The 18,166-nt window shown below is 34.9% G+C and overlaps 1 protein-coding gene and 2 long non-coding RNA genes across 5 annotated transcripts; all 3 read right to left on the reverse strand.

The window, feature by feature from the left end:
- Positions 1–301: 301 nt before the first annotated feature.
- On the reverse strand, positions 302–3,549 carry LOC110801594 (uncharacterized). The gene is made up of 5 exons (XR_008924497.1): positions 2,652–3,549; positions 2,513–2,561; positions 2,311–2,436; positions 1,599–1,663; positions 302–603 (listed from the first exon to the last, which is right to left on the reverse strand). It is a non-coding gene; the product is annotated as an uncharacterized lncRNA (long non-coding RNA).
- Positions 3,550–6,017: 2,468 nt separating this feature from the next.
- Positions 6,018–10,969, reverse strand: LOC130462455 (uncharacterized). Its single transcript, XR_008922689.1, has 3 exons — positions 10,879–10,969; positions 10,319–10,373; positions 6,018–6,257 (listed from the first exon to the last, which is right to left on the reverse strand). It is a non-coding gene; the product is annotated as an uncharacterized lncRNA (long non-coding RNA).
- Positions 10,970–11,055: 86 nt separating this feature from the next.
- LOC110801561 (uncharacterized) lies at positions 11,056–17,453 on the reverse strand. Of its 3 annotated transcripts, XM_056830682.1 has the most exons (10): positions 17,089–17,450; positions 15,434–16,374; positions 13,606–13,734; positions 13,429–13,527; positions 13,284–13,341; positions 13,087–13,162; positions 12,891–13,010; positions 12,261–12,374; positions 11,402–11,508; positions 11,056–11,181 (listed from the first exon to the last, which is right to left on the reverse strand). In XM_056830682.1, exons 3-7 carry the CDS (start codon positions 13,696–13,698, stop codon positions 12,929–12,931), a joined length of 408 nt encoding a protein of 135 aa, XP_056686660.1. In that variant the 5' UTR covers positions 13,699–13,734; positions 15,434–16,374; positions 17,089–17,450; the 3' UTR covers positions 11,056–11,181; positions 11,402–11,508; positions 12,261–12,374; positions 12,891–12,928. The 3 variants fall into 3 exon arrangements, with proteins under 3 accessions (XP_056686660.1, XP_056686659.1, XP_056686658.1); XM_056830681.1 differs by lacking the exons at positions 11,056–11,181; positions 11,402–11,508; positions 12,261–12,374; ... (2 more) ...; positions 13,284–13,341; positions 13,429–13,527 and having other exon boundaries at positions 13,694–13,734; positions 15,434–15,531; positions 15,669–16,341; positions 17,089–17,453; XM_056830680.1 differs by lacking the exons at positions 11,056–11,181; positions 11,402–11,508; positions 12,261–12,374; ... (2 more) ...; positions 13,284–13,341; positions 13,429–13,527 and having other exon boundaries at positions 13,694–13,734; positions 15,434–15,531; positions 15,669–16,374; positions 17,089–17,451.
- Between the last annotated feature and the right edge of the window lie 713 nt (positions 17,454–18,166).

Below are 18,166 nucleotides of genomic sequence, written 5' to 3' on the forward strand. Positions count from 1 at the left end.
GCTCAATCTAGTTGATCTTCACTTAGATCAATAGAGACTGGTATATGTTCGTCATGCCTAAATCCATACGATACGTTTTTGGCGATCCTCATATTATATCATTCATGATAAATTCTTTTGCAGAATAATTCCCAATTGAATTCTATTCATGTAACTTTAGCTCATTTAATTTCAGTAGATACTGAATCCAGCTAAATTCTTTGACATATAATATAGGTTAAGAATCTCATCTAGATCCTGTAACACCCCGACAGTTCCCTCTTTTCTAAAATAACCTTTTAATATAAAACGTAGAGAATTATCAAGGCATTATCGCCCGTGTGAAAACGTATCGGCTTATTCAGAATTTTGCAGCGGAAAACATAATAACTAACTTTAATAATTTAAATAAGTCAACTACGGAATAAAATCTAAAACCAACCAACAAAACAAAGTCAACGTAATTAATTAAAACAAAGTTCGAGTCTCTTTAAAACAGGCCAAACAAATTCAACATCAAACTTAAAACAAAACAATTTAATAACTACACAGCTCTTCAATCCCGAACCCCATGATGCATCACCTTCAAACCTGTAATGGACGATGCTTATTGATCCCTAGAGACTGCTCACCAAGATTGGGTCATCACAGGATCAATAAGGCATAGCCATGATCAACATGCACAAGCAAAAGCACGTAATCAGCAAAGCTGAGTACTACATACTAAATCAATAATAATCCTAACATGATTCTATTAAACGAATAATCCTAACATGATACTAATAACGTAAGTAAGAATAACCAAGACACATTCACTTTCAAATCACAGTTGACTAGACTAGACTGGACTAGACTTTCATAACATCAATATTATTTTAGTTGAAATAGACAATGGACCGAGTTGTCCATCCAGAAGTCTTCACTAAGGAAGACGAGGTACGGGCGCGACTCCGTAACCTCAGTGACCTGCGATATCGAGGAACGTTTTAATAAAAATAGAACACGGTGATCAATCCGGTCCCAGAAAAGGCCATGGGCTACCACCATGAACCCCAACTCCTGTTTGTCCGTCACTTTAGACGTGCACAGTCTAAAGCTATTGCTACTCAGTTTCACTTTACATGATTTACACATTGAGACTCTGTTATGACTCAATAATCACATAAGGCATACAATCCACATTCGTTCACAACTGTTTTTATCTTGGAATTAAGTAAGTGATCATAAAGGCATCAATCAAGACTCATTCCAATTTACCCAACCTTTCCTTTAACCATGATCAACCCTGTATATGGGTATAAAGTTTCAACTTACTAAACAAGGTCCACCGCCCTCATAAAGTAGTGAAAAGCTAAAAAGGGAACAATAATCAATCGATCCAAACCAACATATAGAATAATCTAGTGTTCCCAACCAACATGTTTGTATCAATCATCCATACTAACATGTTACAGTTCTCATAGTGCAAAATAAGTTCAATAAGTTTGTCCAACAGTATTAAACATGCACATTCCATATAACCAAGTTCGTCCATAATATCAACATCACCAAGTTCAACAACAAATTCAACATGGTTTCAACAATTAGCACACATTCCAAGCACACAGGTATGTACGTACCTTGTGTAAACAAACTAATACGTCACTTTAACACTTTCAAAGGTCGCCTAAAGAGAATTCTCCGCCTAAAACAACCAACACATATTCCCAATCAATTTCTAATCATTCACGACTATAATAAAGCATTCTAAATACATCCTAAACATATTTAGAACCTTCCCCAATATCAAAACTTGAATATTTGATTTCCTAGAATCATAATTATTGAATTAGTGATTGAAATTCGTTGAAAACTCTTTGCAAACATCGTACTTTAAATTTTCAGCAATATGAACTCATTTAAAAACTTCACCAAGGCCAATTTACGTTCTTAGAACATCGAAACAATAAATTTAATAAACCACAATCGTCCTACCATGATTTACAACCATTAAAACCTTAAAATTCATACTTTAATAATTAAAACCATTATTTCAATCAAATCGCATAATCCGAATATTAATAATTTAATTATATAAAACATAAAATCTGAAATTTATAGTTAAACCATAAAACTATAAATTTAATCCAATAAAACATTAATTTAATTTGTAAACATAATTGAAAATCTAACTTAAATATTATTAACAAACTGAAAATAAATTAGTTTATAATATATAATCTGAATTCTAAATATAAATTATCAAAACTAATAATTTAAATCATGAAAACCTTAATTAAATGATTAAAACATAAATATTACATTAATTAAATAAAAGGGTAAAGAATTAACCAAAAAAAGAGAGGAGAGGGGAGCTGCTGGCCGGCAGGCAGGGCGGCGCGGCAACAGTGGGCGGCGACGCTGGTCGGAGGAGTACGGCGGAGGGTGTCAGCGTCCGCGCGATGGTTGTTGGTGGTGCTGTGCAAGAAAACAATTAAGGAGGGCAACGAAAGGGGAGAACGAAGCAAGAGGTGAGAGGAAGGAGGTGCTTTACCGGCGGCGAACAATCGTTATGGGCGCGGCTGGTGGCGCGGTGGTGGTTGCTGCGAATGAAACTGCGAGTGAGGAGGAGGGATGAAACAACAGAGAAAGAAATAAGGGAGAAGGAGAAGAGGAGGAGGTCGAAACCTTACCAGTGGCGTGATGGTGGTCCGACGGCGAGGGAGGCTGCAGCAACGAAAGTGAAGACGGGAGAGAGGAACGGCAGTGAGGAGGGTGTTTGATGATGTACGTGATTTTGAAGGAGGATGGAAGGGTTTTGGTTTGCCTTGTTTCCACGTGAATTTGAAAAGAGAAAGGGAGTATTGGTTTGGGTTTTTGTTTATTTTTGGTTTGGGCTTTTCCCACTTGGGCTAGGAGTAGGATTTAAGTTGTTAGAATCCAAATTTCTAATTTCAATCGAACATGTTTTCGTAAAACGAATTCGTTTCAATGTAAAGTTCTAAAATTATTTTGATTTCCTAAATCGTTAAAGAATTTAAAAATGTAATTAACTAAAATAAATATACGTTAATTATATATTTATTATTAAAATTCGTAAATTCTATTAAAATATAAATAATATACGTTAAAATATATTGATAAAATTTATAAATTTACGGGGGATTACAGATCCTTTGATGTTTAACTTAGTAAATGCTTATACATAGTTCAAACATTCTTTACTTAGATTTATTCACATGGGTCGAATATCTCCAATGGAGTCTTTCGTGTTTGATTTAGTAAATGCCATTACTTAATCCAAAACATTAATATAAGATCTTTGTAAATAGATCTTAATACCCAGTATGTACTAAGTTTTGCCATGGTCCATCATTGATGAATAATTTCAAATCTAAGTCATTAGCATTTGAATGTTAGTTCACAATAGAGAGATATGTGTGTGATACACATAGGACCAATTAAGTTTTTATGTACTCCCACTAAACTTCTTATACATCTATAAGAATCATGTACATTTTATGAAACTAAAATGCTTATTAGCTTCACTAAAATACAGTTCAAATTCCCAATTGCTTGCTTAAATCTGTACTTAGATTTCATAAGCTAGCATTCCTTTTCAAGCATTATTTGGATCCACAAATCCTATGACATGCCATGTACATAGTTTTCTTCCAACATTTGATTGAGGAATACGTTTTGTCATCCAATTGCCATATGTATTAATTTGCAATCATTGCTTGAATTATAGACTTAAGCATTACGATATTTGCATGAGGTTTCAACACAATCCACACCGTGAATTTTCTTGTAACCTTTAGCAACTAATCTAGCTTTGTGTGTGAACACAATTTCATGTTTGATGGTTTTTATCCTTAAAACAAACTTGCAACCAATAGGTGTGAAACTATTCTTGCAAATCAACAAAATTTCAATTTTGTCATCAAAACATTGAGTATGTTTTATGGCCTCTAACCATTTAAAACATTTGAGTCTATATATGGCTTCTAAAAATTTTAGGGAATCTGGGTTTCTTCATAGCTTTCTTACAGGTCACAAACTTATTAATCTACATGATAATAGTTTGACTGCAAGTTGTAGGTTTCTTCACTATCTAATAGAAGAATCGCATAGCTTCAGTGACCTGAACTCCATGTTTCTTCACTATCCAATAGAAGAATCTCATAGTTTCAGTGACTTGAACTCTATGCCTACTTGGGTATAGAACATCAAACAATAGAATATCAATAGCCACTTGAAAGTCCTTTGAATATTCTGTTCTCCTTGAAGCACTTGTAAAGTCTTCTAAGAGATGTCTATTCTTTAAAAGCCACTTCTAAAGTCCTGAAAGAATACGTGTTCGGATTTTCTAAAGAACTTTGAAAGGCCTCCGGAATGTCCGTTTATGTTTGTTGTTCGCCTCGAAGACTTTCGAGGTCTATTTTCCCCCACTTGTCATTTTGGAAACGAATCTCCAAAAGGACATTATTTCGAGCAAACAAACATTATGTTCTCAAAAATTCGTAGTAGAAACAATACCCTTGTGTCTCATTTGAATAAATCACAATGAAACATATATCTAGACATGGGCCTTAGTTTGTTGAATAACAAACACTAAGCTCCCACTGAGTTTAGCAACTCTTTAGATATATATTTATGAAAAGATATTCTGAAATTACTTTTCAATAGCTTTGACGAATTTGGTTTAGTTTGGTGGTAGTTGAGCATTTTGTTTTAGAAATTATAGGAAAAGTCTTTATGATTCATCATTGATAGAATCAAGTACTAATTGACTTCGATTATTCCAACGTAGATATGCCATATCTTATGGAGCTAGATCGTGAATTTACAACACACAATCATTGATGATCATTCTTGACTTAAGTAATCATCAACATGATCTGACCTAGATCTTTATGATTCCTTGCCAAGTGGATTTTATACTTCTGAATCTTTGAACTAGCCAAACGGATTCAAACTTATATCACATTGAGTAAATAAACCTATATTCACTCAAATCTATGTGAAATAATAAAGTCATAAAATTTTTCTTTAGCTTTGAACTCTATTGTCTAGGCGTTCTAACAATAGTCCATATCCTTTGTTACTTTCAACAAGTAAGACTAGCTCGTCTTGAATGATCTAGAAATCAATCAACTTTCAAAAGTCCATCAAAATAGAGCTTTTGAATGTTTACTTGTTGATATGGTCTAAGTAACAATGCTAAAGGTTTGTGGAACTCAAATCAAGAGGTTGATTTGAACCTAGTAAAGTTTTATTGTCAAGGAGTTGTTTGTTTTTCAATCAAGCATATTGACTCAACCCGTAAATGACCATTTCATTCAAATAAACAAACAAACAAGCATTGTTTTTGTTCTTCTGAATGTGAGTCTTTCTGTGTTTGAAACTGAAATTTAGGTATGCTGATTATGGAAAAAAATAGCCATTAAGTTCCAGCCTTTGAAAGGACTTAAAACAAACTAGATGACCCTACAACTAATGTAGCATTTCCATGCTTCATTTCCCACTTGTAGGCCATTAGTGTAGCCTAGCTTCCATTGTTTGAGTTATTACCGAAGTAAGAACCTCAAGCGGTATATGATACCAAGGAAGTTTGATTGCTAGGTCACTTCTCTTTAAACATAAACTTATAGCACTAGAGGAAAAAACATCATAAGTTGCCCTTAAAATAGGCTTATAAGTTGCCAATTGTAAGGGCAACATATGGGGGGGTCACTTTTGTGAAATTATCAAAGGTTGCCCTTAACAAGGGCAACTTATAATCTTATAAGTTGCCCTTTTTTGCAACAAGGGCAACTTATGTGAAACTTATAAGTTGCCCTTGTTGCATACAAGGGCAACTTATAAGCTTCACATAAGTTGCTCTTGTTTGAAACAAGGGCAACTTATAAGATTCACATAAGTTGCTCTTGTTGCAAACAAGGGAAACTTTTGAGTATTTTTTTTTTTAAAAAAAAATATGCAATATAATTCCTGGTATTTTGCAATATAAAATTCTGCATTATAATTTATAGAATAGTGTTTCACCAAACATCATCTTGACATTCCTCAAAAATGATATAAATTTCAAATTTCCGATAATATTTCCGAATTAATTCAAATGTAATGAATTAAATCGATAAATAACAAAATAATGTAAGAGTCACGGATAACTACAATCGTTGCTCTAATTATTACACTGAGGCTAATTCACAATCGTTGAAGTAAGTAGCCCACTTGTCTCGAATTTCATCCAACTCCTCTTTGGTGAAGGGCCCCTCCCTTGGACTTTTGAGAACCTTTAAAAGAACAACGTATATGCAAACCAATAAATTAAATTAAGTTTCATATGCGAAAACATAAATTATATGGGTCGCGAAAATAACTTTCTGAGTGTACTAAGATTCATTTCAAGTTCTTTATGCACATCTAAGGCTCATTTAGCTCAATATAGATCATATTTGGCCAAAAATGGCATTTTTGATCCCAAATATCAACAAATGAATCTAAGAACACTTTCTAAATCTTTGTCATGATTCATATGATTAGTTATGTGTTTATAAGACTCATTTCAAGTTCGTTATGCACGCCTATGGGTCATTTGGGTTGATATAGGTCATTTATGGCCAAAAATGGCGTTTTCGATCCCAACTACCAACAAACGAACCTATTTCCACATTCTAACCCTTTTTCATGATTCATATGATTATTTATATGTTTATGAAACTCATTTCAAGTTCGTTATGCAAGCCTAAGGGTCATTTGGGTCGATATAGGTCATTTATGGCCAAAAATGGCATTTTCAATCCCAACTACCAACAAACGAACCTATTTCCATATTCTAAACGTTTTACATGATTCATATGATTAGTTATATGTTTACAAGACACATTTTAAGTTCGTATTGCACGCCTATGGGTCATTTAAGTCAATATAGGTCATTTATGGCCAAAAATGAAATTTTCGATCCCAACTACCAACAAACGAACCTCTTTCCACATTCCAACCCTTTTTCATGATTAATATGATTAGTTATATGTTTATAAGACTCATTTCAAGTTCGTTTTGCACGCCTAAGGGTCATTGGGGTCGATATAGGTCATTTATGGTCAAATATGGCATTTTCGATCCCAACTATCAACAAACGAACCTACTTCCACTTTCTAAATCTTTTTCATGATTCATATGATTAGTTATATGTTTATAAGACTCATTTTAAGTTCGTTATGCACGCCTATGGGTCATTTGGGTCGATATAGGTCATTTATGGCCAAAAATGACATTTTCGATCCCAACTACAAACAAATGAACCTATTTCCACATTCTAACCCTTTATCATGATTCATATGATTAGTTATATGTTTATGAAACTCATTTCAAATTCCTTATGTAAGCCTAAGGGTCATTTGGGTCGATATAGGCCATTTATGGCCAAAAATGTCATTTTCGATACCAACTACCAAAAAACGAACCTATTTCCACATTCTAACCCCTTTTCATGATTCATATGATTAGTTATATTTTTATGAAAGTCATTTCAAGTTCGTTATGCAAGCCTAAGGGTCATTTAGGTCGATATAGGTCATATATGGCCAAAAATGGCATTTTCGATCCCAACTACCAACAAATGAACCTATTTCCATATTCTAAACGTTTTTCATGATTCATATGATTAGTTATATGTTTATAAGACTCATTTTAAGTTCGTTATGCACGCCCATGGGTCATTTGGGTCGATATAGTTCATTTACGGCCAAAAATGGCATTTTCGAACCCAACTACCAACAAAAGAACCTATTTCCATATTCTAAACGTTTTTCATGATTTATATGATTAGTCATATGATTATAAGACTCATTTCAAGTTCGTTGTGCACGCCTAAGGGTTATTTGGGTCGATATAGGTCATTTATGGCCAAAAATTGCATTTTCGATCCTAACTACCAACAAACGAACTTATATCCACATTCTAAACCTTTTTCATGATTTATATAATTAGTTATATGATTATAAGACTCATTTCAAGTTTGTTATGCACGCCAATTTCATGAATGATTCAGTCACTACACTCCAGGAATGTTTATATCAATGATCTGAGTTCTATTCTCGCATGCAGCTATTGACATGCTCTGATTTCAATCAGAGTCAAGTCCAACAAAAAAGAGGCAAGATAAGTAAAGTACAAAGTATTTAAAATTCTGTAGGTACAATTCTGTAGGTACCTTTTTAATTCAATGCCTAACTATAATCAATCTCCCTTATGGAGGGATATTCTAAAGGGCAATCATATTCTTCAAAAGGGTTTAATGATAGGAATTGGCAATGGAAAGAACACTTCTATTTGGTATGATCATTGGATAGGGGAAGCCCCTCTCTATACCCTTGAGGATATTAAAATTCCAGAGTTGAAAGCCCACTGGTTTGTTAATAGAATCATTAGAAATGGAAAGTGGCATCTTGATGAAATTCAACATCTTCTTCCAACTCATATTAAAAATCTCATTCTAGCTTACCCTCTTTCAAATAATATGGATGAAGAAGATTTTATCAGATGGAAATACTCAAAAACTGGTGATTTTGAGATTAAATCAGCTTATCATATTCAATTACAGGATTCATCTCCCACTTCTTCTTCTAACTTTTCTTGGAAAACAATTTGGAAAATCAAATGCCCTTACAAATACAAAATGCTCCTATGGAATTGTTGTCATGAAATTTTACCAGTAGCTGCAAATTTAAACCAAAGAATTCAGAACATTAGTCCTATCTGCTCTAGATGCCAACAACAAAGAGAGGATCACCTGCATCTTTTTAGGGATTGCCCCCAATCTAGTGTTCTGTGGTCCTTCATTTTTCAAAGGGTTTGAAATTCTGACAAATTCCAATATAATATCTTTTATAATTCAAGTTGGAAGGATTGGATTCATTTTAATCTTCATAATTCTGCTTCTTGGAAAGTTATTTTTATTGTTGCTATTTGGCATATTTGGATCTCTAGAAACAAAGCTGTTTTTTATCTCAAAATGAGAAGTGCTTTCTCTCTTTATAACTCTTTCTTTATAGACTGGAAATCTACTAACTTGGCTTTGCAGGGTAAGATTACAGCCATCAAAACGAACCTACCTCCTATTAGGAAGCAGTGGATGCCACCTATGGAAGGATATATGAAACTAAATATTGATGGTGCCTGGAAATCAGGAAATGTAGCAGGAGGTGGAGGAGTTTTCAGAAGGCACACTGGTTCCTGGTTTGTTGGGTTCTCTACAAAGTTTAGGGTTCATTCTCCCTTGGCCTCTGAACTCTATGCTTTGAGAGAGGGCCTAAAAATTGCGAAGAATTTCTTAATTGACAAGTTGGAAGTGGAAACAGATGCATTGAACCTTAAGCTCCTGCTTGATAAAGTGAAGGACCATCCACATCATGAGTTGGGTCCTGTTCTTAGGGAGGTTACTCAACTTTTGGGAGAAAGCTGGATTATTAGCTTCTCTCACATTCCCAAGACCTATAACAGAGTAGCTCATGCCTTGGCAGCACACTCTTTGATTATGATGGTGCAGCATAAGCTTCACTACATTATTCCATCTTGTGCAAAAGAGGAGTATGAGGGAGATTTTGAAAAAGCAAATCCAGCATATGCAGAGGAGATGAGAAGAAATGCTCGAGATCAAGTTTTGGCCATGTGCAATGCAAGAAAGGAAAATGCAGCAAGGATCAACAATATAGCTCAGACTTCTTCAGCATCAGAAATTGTTTTTGGCTCTATAGTGTCTACAATTAAACAAGTGATACAAGATAAAAATTCCGCAAAAGAGGGAAGCACTACAGACAAAGGAAAAGGAAAGGCTTTTGTTCCATTTGTTGTTGGTAGTTCAACAATTCCAAAAGACATAGAAATTGTTGAAGTTGAGGATGATGAGGAGAACGATACTGTCAACAACAACTAATTTGGTCTCTTTCCTTTTGGTGTGGCGCATTTTTCACAGAGATAACTCCATGGCGTCTTTTTGGATGTATATATTTCTAGATTTAAGGCTTAAGTATATCAGTTTTACCGGTTATGGTGCTATGATAGGCGATGCTTATCATCCGCATTTTGGTAACTTCACTTTTTGTGGGCTTCAGAAGAATAGTTAGTGCGTTTAGGATGATTTGCACAGATCTAACTTTTGTCTAGATCATGAACACTTTTGGCAGAATTAGGGCTACAAACCCTAATTAATTAATATATATATATCGTCGGTTTTGCGTTAAAAAAAAACAATGACAAATAGAATGATGCGTTGATTGTTGCTTTGATCCATTAATCTAGTGGCTAACCCACCTCATTATCAAATATAGTATGCATAATAGTAGAAAAATACCTTGCAGCTCTCCCTGAAGAAGTAATTGCACCTCATTATCAACCACTCCCTCAGCCTACAGAAAAAGAAATAAATGCATGAAGCTAGAAGTAGAACTGAACCAGGAACACCACAAAGTAATTATGGAATTAATTTCAAATATTGCTTGTAAAATAGATTAACCCATCTATTTTGTTAGTCTTGCTTCTTTTTTTTTTTTTATTTTTTTTTTATAGTTGGGGACTTGGGGGAGAGGAGGTTTGAACTAACAACAGGACACGTTTACGACACCAATGGCATCTAACATTGATCCCTGTGTGCTATGTGTCTCAGACTTTAAGTGTAGATTTTTTAAGTTCAAGTGTATCAATAGTGAATAACAGAACAAAATGCTTGTGTGTTTCAGACTTTAAGTGTAGATTATTCATCTGACAGAAAAAAGGCATTCACTCGACCTTTAATGTTGTAGTCGAACAAGGTAGGGTCATCCTTCATGAGAAGAGAAAATTACAAAAAATAATAAAAAAATCCAGGTGAATTTCCCTTACAGACTTTGAGCTACATGAGAGATAGGATGTTACTTGGATGATTGGAGAATCATCATTAACTTCAAAATGAAAACCATATGGAGGTTCATAGTTGCCTTGCCAAAAGGCACCAGTAAAGATCTACAAGACAGGAAAAAAATCAGCATTCCAGCAGACACATAAAAGCAATTATTGAGTAAATTAGATGAGAATAAAAGTAAAAGGTATTATGTTTGCCTGATCAGTCTTCTTGAGACTCTTAGAGCCCAGCCATAAAACTTCAAGGCTTTTCTCAGACATGCGTTTCTCCCTGTCGTGGTAGTCTATTCTTGCAAAAAACAATGAATCAAATCCAACCTGCAGTAGTGCAAAAGTATGAGGTCCACAATGAATCAAATCCAACCTGCAGTAGTGCAGAAGTATGAGGTCCATAATAGTGACTCATAAACCATAACCTAACAATCATTCACTTGAAAGTTGACAGTGCACAATGATATTGGGCTCTCTTGATATAGAGACAAGAGTAAAAGCAAGCATAGCATAGCAGTAGAAAAACTTTAAGACGTAGTCGACTTACCTCTACTCCTAACAAATAAGCTTGTACAGATGAATATCCTAAGAATAAGCTTGTACAGATGAAGGATCAAATGTTTCCTCGCCTTCCATATCAGCAAAACTGGAAACCTGCAGCCATTGACATTTAACAGGCAAGAGGAAAATGAATCAAACACCTTGCAAGAGAATATTGTTCTATTAGTGACACGCCAACCTAACTTCACATAAGACAATGCATGACAAGGTACTTTTATAAAGTTCAATGCTACACTTGACAGAAAGCATGAGTGTAATTACGTTGAAAAGAAAGAATTAACTTCATGTCAGTGACAGATGGTTTCCTTTTGATTTCTTGTTTTGGGGGTGGTGATCTGTTAGGCTGTTAGTTTTCTGAAACACAATTCAATAGAAGTATGGAAGATGCATAATTCGGTCACCATCATTAATAAGTAGGTTGGGACCAGAACCTCCCAGAAACCCGAGCCGGTCCCGTTGAAGTGTTGTTCTTTTAAATACGTAACTTGTAAATTGTTTTTAGTATTAAGAACTTTACTTGTAATATGCTAACTTATCCTTAGATTTAGGCAAAGGCAATAACAGTAACGGTATTCGATGTTAATTCTACAATCACATAAATCATCATAACTAGCATTCGATGTTTTGATCAGATCAGTTGCTGATCTATTACTGCTGATCTGATCAGCATCAGATCAACAGCAGCAGATCAGTAGCGGATCAGATCAGAGACTGCTCAGATCAGCTGATGATCTGCTGTTGATCTGATCAGCTTTTGATCTGATCTGCTGCTGATCAGATCAGAAGCTGATCAGATCTGCTGCTAATTTACACTGCGATTACTGGCAAAAAGTGAAAAAGCTTACATTGCATCAGGTGCCACTCCTGAACTGCCTGTAGGCTTTTGACCTGGTTCACAGCAGAGCCTCGCATCTTTTATCATGTTGCATGTCCTCTCAACCGAATGCCCTTGACACAAACTGCAAGTTGAAATATTACCAACCAACTTTATTAAAGGAGAGCAAATGGAACCAACATTAGCACAAAACTGAAAGCACGTAGTAACACCTTCACTAACTAAATCTTATTGCTTTAGCTTATTGATGCAAGGTTAAATGTAACTTAGTATTGATTAAACCTAATGTCTTTATCATCAACACGAGTTGGATTTAGATGGTTGTGAGAATCTCCATAAGGACATGATTTATCCACTGGAAATAAGTTCATCTGGTTGTTAGTAACTTTAGGATGTCGTTCTAATGTCTTTAATAGTGCATGATTCCATGAGCCTAGGTTTCATTGCATATTACAGAACTCATTAATACTCAAGAATGGTTATTAGCAACTAAAAGGCTCATCTTTTTTTTTCTATAGCTTTATCGTTTGATTATTGAGGTAGGGATTTATTAGATACATTGATTATATCCTTAGTTGCATTTACAGTGGTTATTCCTTAGTTGCACATTGCAGAAGCATCATATGCATAAACAACATACATGAACTCCCAGTATCTTTCCAGAATTTCCCTGATCAATCAAGAGCTTCCGCAGCTTTCTGAAAGAACAGGAGTGTCACAGAGCCATTGCGTATTTGTTGCTGGTCCCATATTAATGATTCTGACAGGTAAATAAATCTATATCAGACTAAAATGAACTTAATAAAAACATCCACATTCTGTTGAGACTAACACACCCTCCCAAAGCAGACTCGACAAATGGTCTCATGATATCAAAGTAGACAATGCGGACATCCATTGTGGCAGAAAGACCTAATTTGAAGTCAAATGTTTAATTAATATCACAGAAACCCACGTATGTTATTCTCAAGACGTTATTTAAACAAAAATCTTAATGACAAAAATTATCTAGTTAAGGCATTTACGCACTGACCTCTTAAAAGATTAAGCACACGTGTAAATATCACTATATCTCCAGGGAAGGCATCAACCTAGAAACAGCCATTACAATGTTTACATACATGTGTGACAAGAGTCATAGAGCAGTACCATTCAGTAAAAACTTAGACCAAACTTACAGGACTAAATCGTTTAGCTTCTTTTTCTCCAAGCTGCATCTTTTCTTGTAAGGCCTTCAATTTTTTTTCTCTTTCTTCTGAGAACTTTTTTAAAGTTTCCTGTACAGAGAACTCGGCTTTAGTAAAAGAAGATTAGAAAAGTAAACCAGAAACCTTGACACCAAATCCGATACTCACAGCAGCTTCGCTTGCAGGAGTTGAGTTACGAAAGAAGACCGTTGCCACCTCCATTGCCTGCTCAGGCAAATCCATGCGCAACTTAAGTCCCATTTCTGCAAATGCAGACAAAAGTGCCACATGATCCCCCTGCCATTATTAGCATAGTAGCATCAATCATTTCATAATTCTATCAAACTGGTATATCCAAAGAACTTCTAAAAAGGCTCATTTTTTAAATTCACTTTCCGACAACTTAACTAACCTTTAACTCACCTTTAACTCACCTTTAATCATAGCAGAAATTTTTTTTAAAAAAAGAAAAAAAACAATGTAAAGCATATAATTAAGTCAGCTCTTTTAAAAGACCCAAACTATTATTTCTATTTGGCCTCTTGCATTTCCTCTAACACCTCTGAACATAGGAAGAAATGAAGTAAGTCAACTAATTATACGTAGGAAGAAATGAAGCATAAAGCCACTGCACTTTTTTTTAGTAAATTTGTAAACTTCTGCTTATATGTAAATTTGTAAACTTCTGCTTACATATAAATCTCTTTTGTTCAAGGATCTGTTTGCCAATACTATGTGGGAATAATTTGATTACTGTGTTCTACAAGTCATGCTACTGTAAGTCTACAAGTCATGCTACTGTAAGTCCTGCAGGCAGTGGACACTGCCTCTTTATAACATCATTTTTTGAGAGGCTAATTAGATAATCGGTAACGAAAGGTTTAGATAATAATAACTGATTTACTGTTGTATTTCATTAATCATCATCGAAGTAGAAGATAATGTTTAAGAATGTCAAACCTATGACATTGTGTTACAAATGACCATCACAATGTCACCCAAACTTTGACATCTAAAACACCTACCTGCTACAACTACCAACCAACAACTACAACTAACTGATGCAACTACAAGTTCTATCGGAACTTGTTGGCAATTTGCAATTTGCTGATCCTATCGGAACTTACTTCACAGACCCGCTTGTTGTTATTTGAAACTTGAACTGCAGACATACTGGTACTAGTTTTAAGGAATGATAAAAGTCTGTTAGCTAAGTAAAGATGCTTATTATTACAGAATTGCAACAGGAAGTAATGAGATTGTATATCTTTAATTTCCAACGTAACTTAAAGTCTAATTAAGGACAACATTCAATGATCTTCTGTTAATGCCTTAATGGACACTTGCTAGTGTTGCTACCAACCGATTCAGTTCCTGTCACCCCCCCCACCTCCCTCTCCCTTGACGAGGTACTAGGTAGCAATGTAGTATCACTCGGAGAATTTGTAAGTTTTGACTTTTAACAATTTCTGTAATAAATCACTGAAAACTAAACAATTAAGCTAAGCAAACATGATAATAACATTCTGAATTCCAAAGAACCAACATTCAAATTTCAACATTACTTCTGTTCATCCAACTGCTCAAGTCAATCACTATTCAGTATTAACTACTGCAACTGCAAGTCTGCAACTACAAGCTTACAACTACCTGTTGCACTACAATCTCACAACTAACTGCTGCAGTCTAAACAATATATTCCGTCAAAGAATAATAGTTCAGCATAAACCAATCTATCAAAGACTAACTATCAAGGTTGTTAACTATCAAAGACTGTTTCTAACAACATTAATGAATTTAAATAGCCCTAAATCCCTAATCAAATAATCCAATATGCCAACAAAATGCAATTTCACCCAAAACAACACCAAATGACAAAATACCCAGAAACTAAATTGCATAGTTATCATCAAAACGGAAGTAACCAGAAAACGGAAGAAACCAGCACAAATTGAGAATCCAATTTCAAACAAAGATTCAATTGAGGAAGCCTGACCTTCGAATAACTCCGAAAACACAAAACTCTTCTTCAAGCTCTCGCTCAGTCACCCGTGGATCCAAGTTTCCACGTCTACACGGGACATTTTTGCAGAACTAAAACCCAACAACAAAAAGTCCGAGACTTTCATATCAATTGAATAGAAAATATTAAGAAAAATTAACGAAAATCAACACTAAATTAAGGCGAAGAACACGAAAAGGAGGAGAGAGCCGGTGGCTTCGCCGGTCACCTGTGCAAGGAGATGGTTTGCAGGGAGCTGAGAGATGTGAGCAGTAAGTGTGCAATTTTTTTTTTTTAGTTCCTAGGTTAAAGGATGCGCTTCTTCTAATCTTTCAAGTACCATTTCCAGCTCCTCATCTTTGATTGCAAGTTTCCTTTGTGAAGCCAGAAGTTCCATCTCCTTCGCCTTAATATTCTCTTTTGTCAATTCAAGTTCAGCCTCCAACTGTATTTTCTGTGACCTATAATCCTCAGCAGGTTTTCCTAAGAATTGAGAAGGAAACTTTTCAAAGTCACTTGTTGTGTAGAGACTTCCCTCCTTTGTAGAGATTACCAATTCCTTAGTCAGATCAACAATTCTTCCAACAACAGATTCAGCTTCAGAAGCCTTTAGTCTTGCATCATCTAACTCATGCTGCATTGCCTCCGCAAAATAGTCTTTTTCTTTAAGCATGCCAGTGGCCAGGATAAGCTGATCTTCCTTTCTATTCAGGAGCAATTTTAGCTCTGCTACCTCTGCATTCACTTCCTCCAATCTCTTCTTCGCAGTATTGAGCTCCAAGTCTCTCTCTTGCAGGATGAGCATGAGAGACTTCTGTTCAGATATTAAGTGCTGAATTTCTAGTTTAGCCTCTACCAATTCTTTTTCCTTCACTTCCAGAAGATTGTTGAACATCCAATAACTATCACATATATGTTGAACAAAAACTTAGTCTCTGCAAAATATAAAATTTGCAAATGAAAACAATAAATAACATATTACATTAAAATATAATCATAATATGTAAGCCAGATACTTGAATCATATGCCACACTCAAGGTCAAACATCCCGATAAAATAAAGGGGCCATAATTTTAACAAATCTGATAGAGCATATATACAATTCAGTGGAAATATGAAGAATGTGCGTGAATGGTATTCTTATGCCTTTAACCTTTCATTAAATTCAGTAATAGACTTCGGGTAGTTTCTTATCTAAGCATTCTTCCTATTATTGAATTATTCATACAATATTCAAATTTCAGAGATCCTCAACTTTCCCTATCATGAAAAGAGCTAAATTTGATCCCACCGCAAATTCCACCGCTGTTTTTCAACCGCAAATGACAGAAGAATGATTAACCAAATGCAAAAACACAACTTTTCCGCTTTCCATTCTAATACACTAAACCATTTCAACCGCAATAGCAACGACACATGATTTAAACTATTAGTTCAATTCCAACCAAAAAAAGTTTGAAATTAACTGTATAAATAAAGCAGTAAAGGGAAATTACCAGAACTTGGTTATCATCATTCAAGAATTTGATTAATAAAACAAGCAAAAACGCAATTCGAAAATCAAACCCATCAATCAAAAAACCGAAAAATTGATCAAATTGCGAAAAATTGAAGTAAGAATTAAGAAAAAAATTGGAACAGAAAGTACCTGAGAGAGAAAGTGACAGAGAGTTATCATTCACCGTACTCACCAATCGAATGATAGAGGAAACCCCCATAAGCGACGACATCGAAACCCCAAGAGAAAAGAGGGGAAGCTAGAGATAGGAAGATACGGATCTAAAAATAATTTTCGGTCACCTGAGAAGGAGGGGAGAGGGTGGGAGTGTGTGAGTGTGGTTTCGCCGGTCATCTGAGGAGGAGAGAGCCGGTGGCTTCGCCGGTCAACACGGAGATGGTTGCAGGACCTAGCTGTACGTTGGCTGCAAGGAGGAGAGAGCAGTGTTTGGTCTTTTTTCTTTTTAAGTTCTTAGGTAGGTTAAAGGCTGCGCTAGTTTGCGGAAAACTTTCAGATTTTAATTACTTCGTATTATTTTTTTTTTTTATTTTTTTTTGTTCTAAAGGTTGCACTTGTTTAATAAGGGCAACCTTTGATGAGCAACTTATAAGGATTTTTCCTCTAGTGTAGGTAGAAACGGAATCGTAAATTCCTTTCATTTGTTCCTTGTTTTCCTATTTCTTGTACCCTTTCTTATAGTCTTAAGAATTGAATTCTTTAGTGTTGACTTTTATACTTTGTTAGACATGTCCAATGTCACTCCAACAAGGTTTTTACCATTTAATTTATGTTGAATATTTTGTTTCAACTAGATGATCTTACCAGAAGCTTCTAAAGTTCTCTAAGCATCGATCTATTCGAATGTCTAGGGACTAGACTCATTCGAGAATTAAATGGACAAAGATTTTAGGTTGTTAACCATTGGTAAAGCTGAGCGTTTAAACTCAATGCTTTATGATCTCAAAACTACATTGTATTTTGAATCCACAAGCACCAATCGGTTCGCCATTCGATTTTGATACTCGAAAACAACCATAAAAGTCACTAAAAGAAACGTACATTTAAATTGCTCATTTTCTCTCATTTCCGAGAATCGTTCTTGGATTCATTACCAATCGAGGAAATTTACTGTTACCTTTCTAAAAGGATTTACCGCAGTGCAAGATATTTAATTATAAATAATAATTAAAACATACATTGAAGCATGCAAAGTCTAAACATTTATCAT

The sequence above is a fragment of the Spinacia oleracea genome, chromosome 6, assembly GCF_020520425.1.
Source record: "Spinacia oleracea cultivar Varoflay chromosome 6, BTI_SOV_V1, whole genome shotgun sequence".
NCBI lineage: Eukaryota > Viridiplantae > Streptophyta > Magnoliopsida > Caryophyllales > Amaranthaceae > Spinacia > Spinacia oleracea.

What these genes read in the sequence shown, in the direction of transcription:
- LOC110801561 (XM_056830681.1), bottom strand. Translation starts at nt 16,334, where the DNA reads ATGTTCAACAATCTTCTGGAAGTGAAGGAAAAAGAATTGGTAGAGGCT.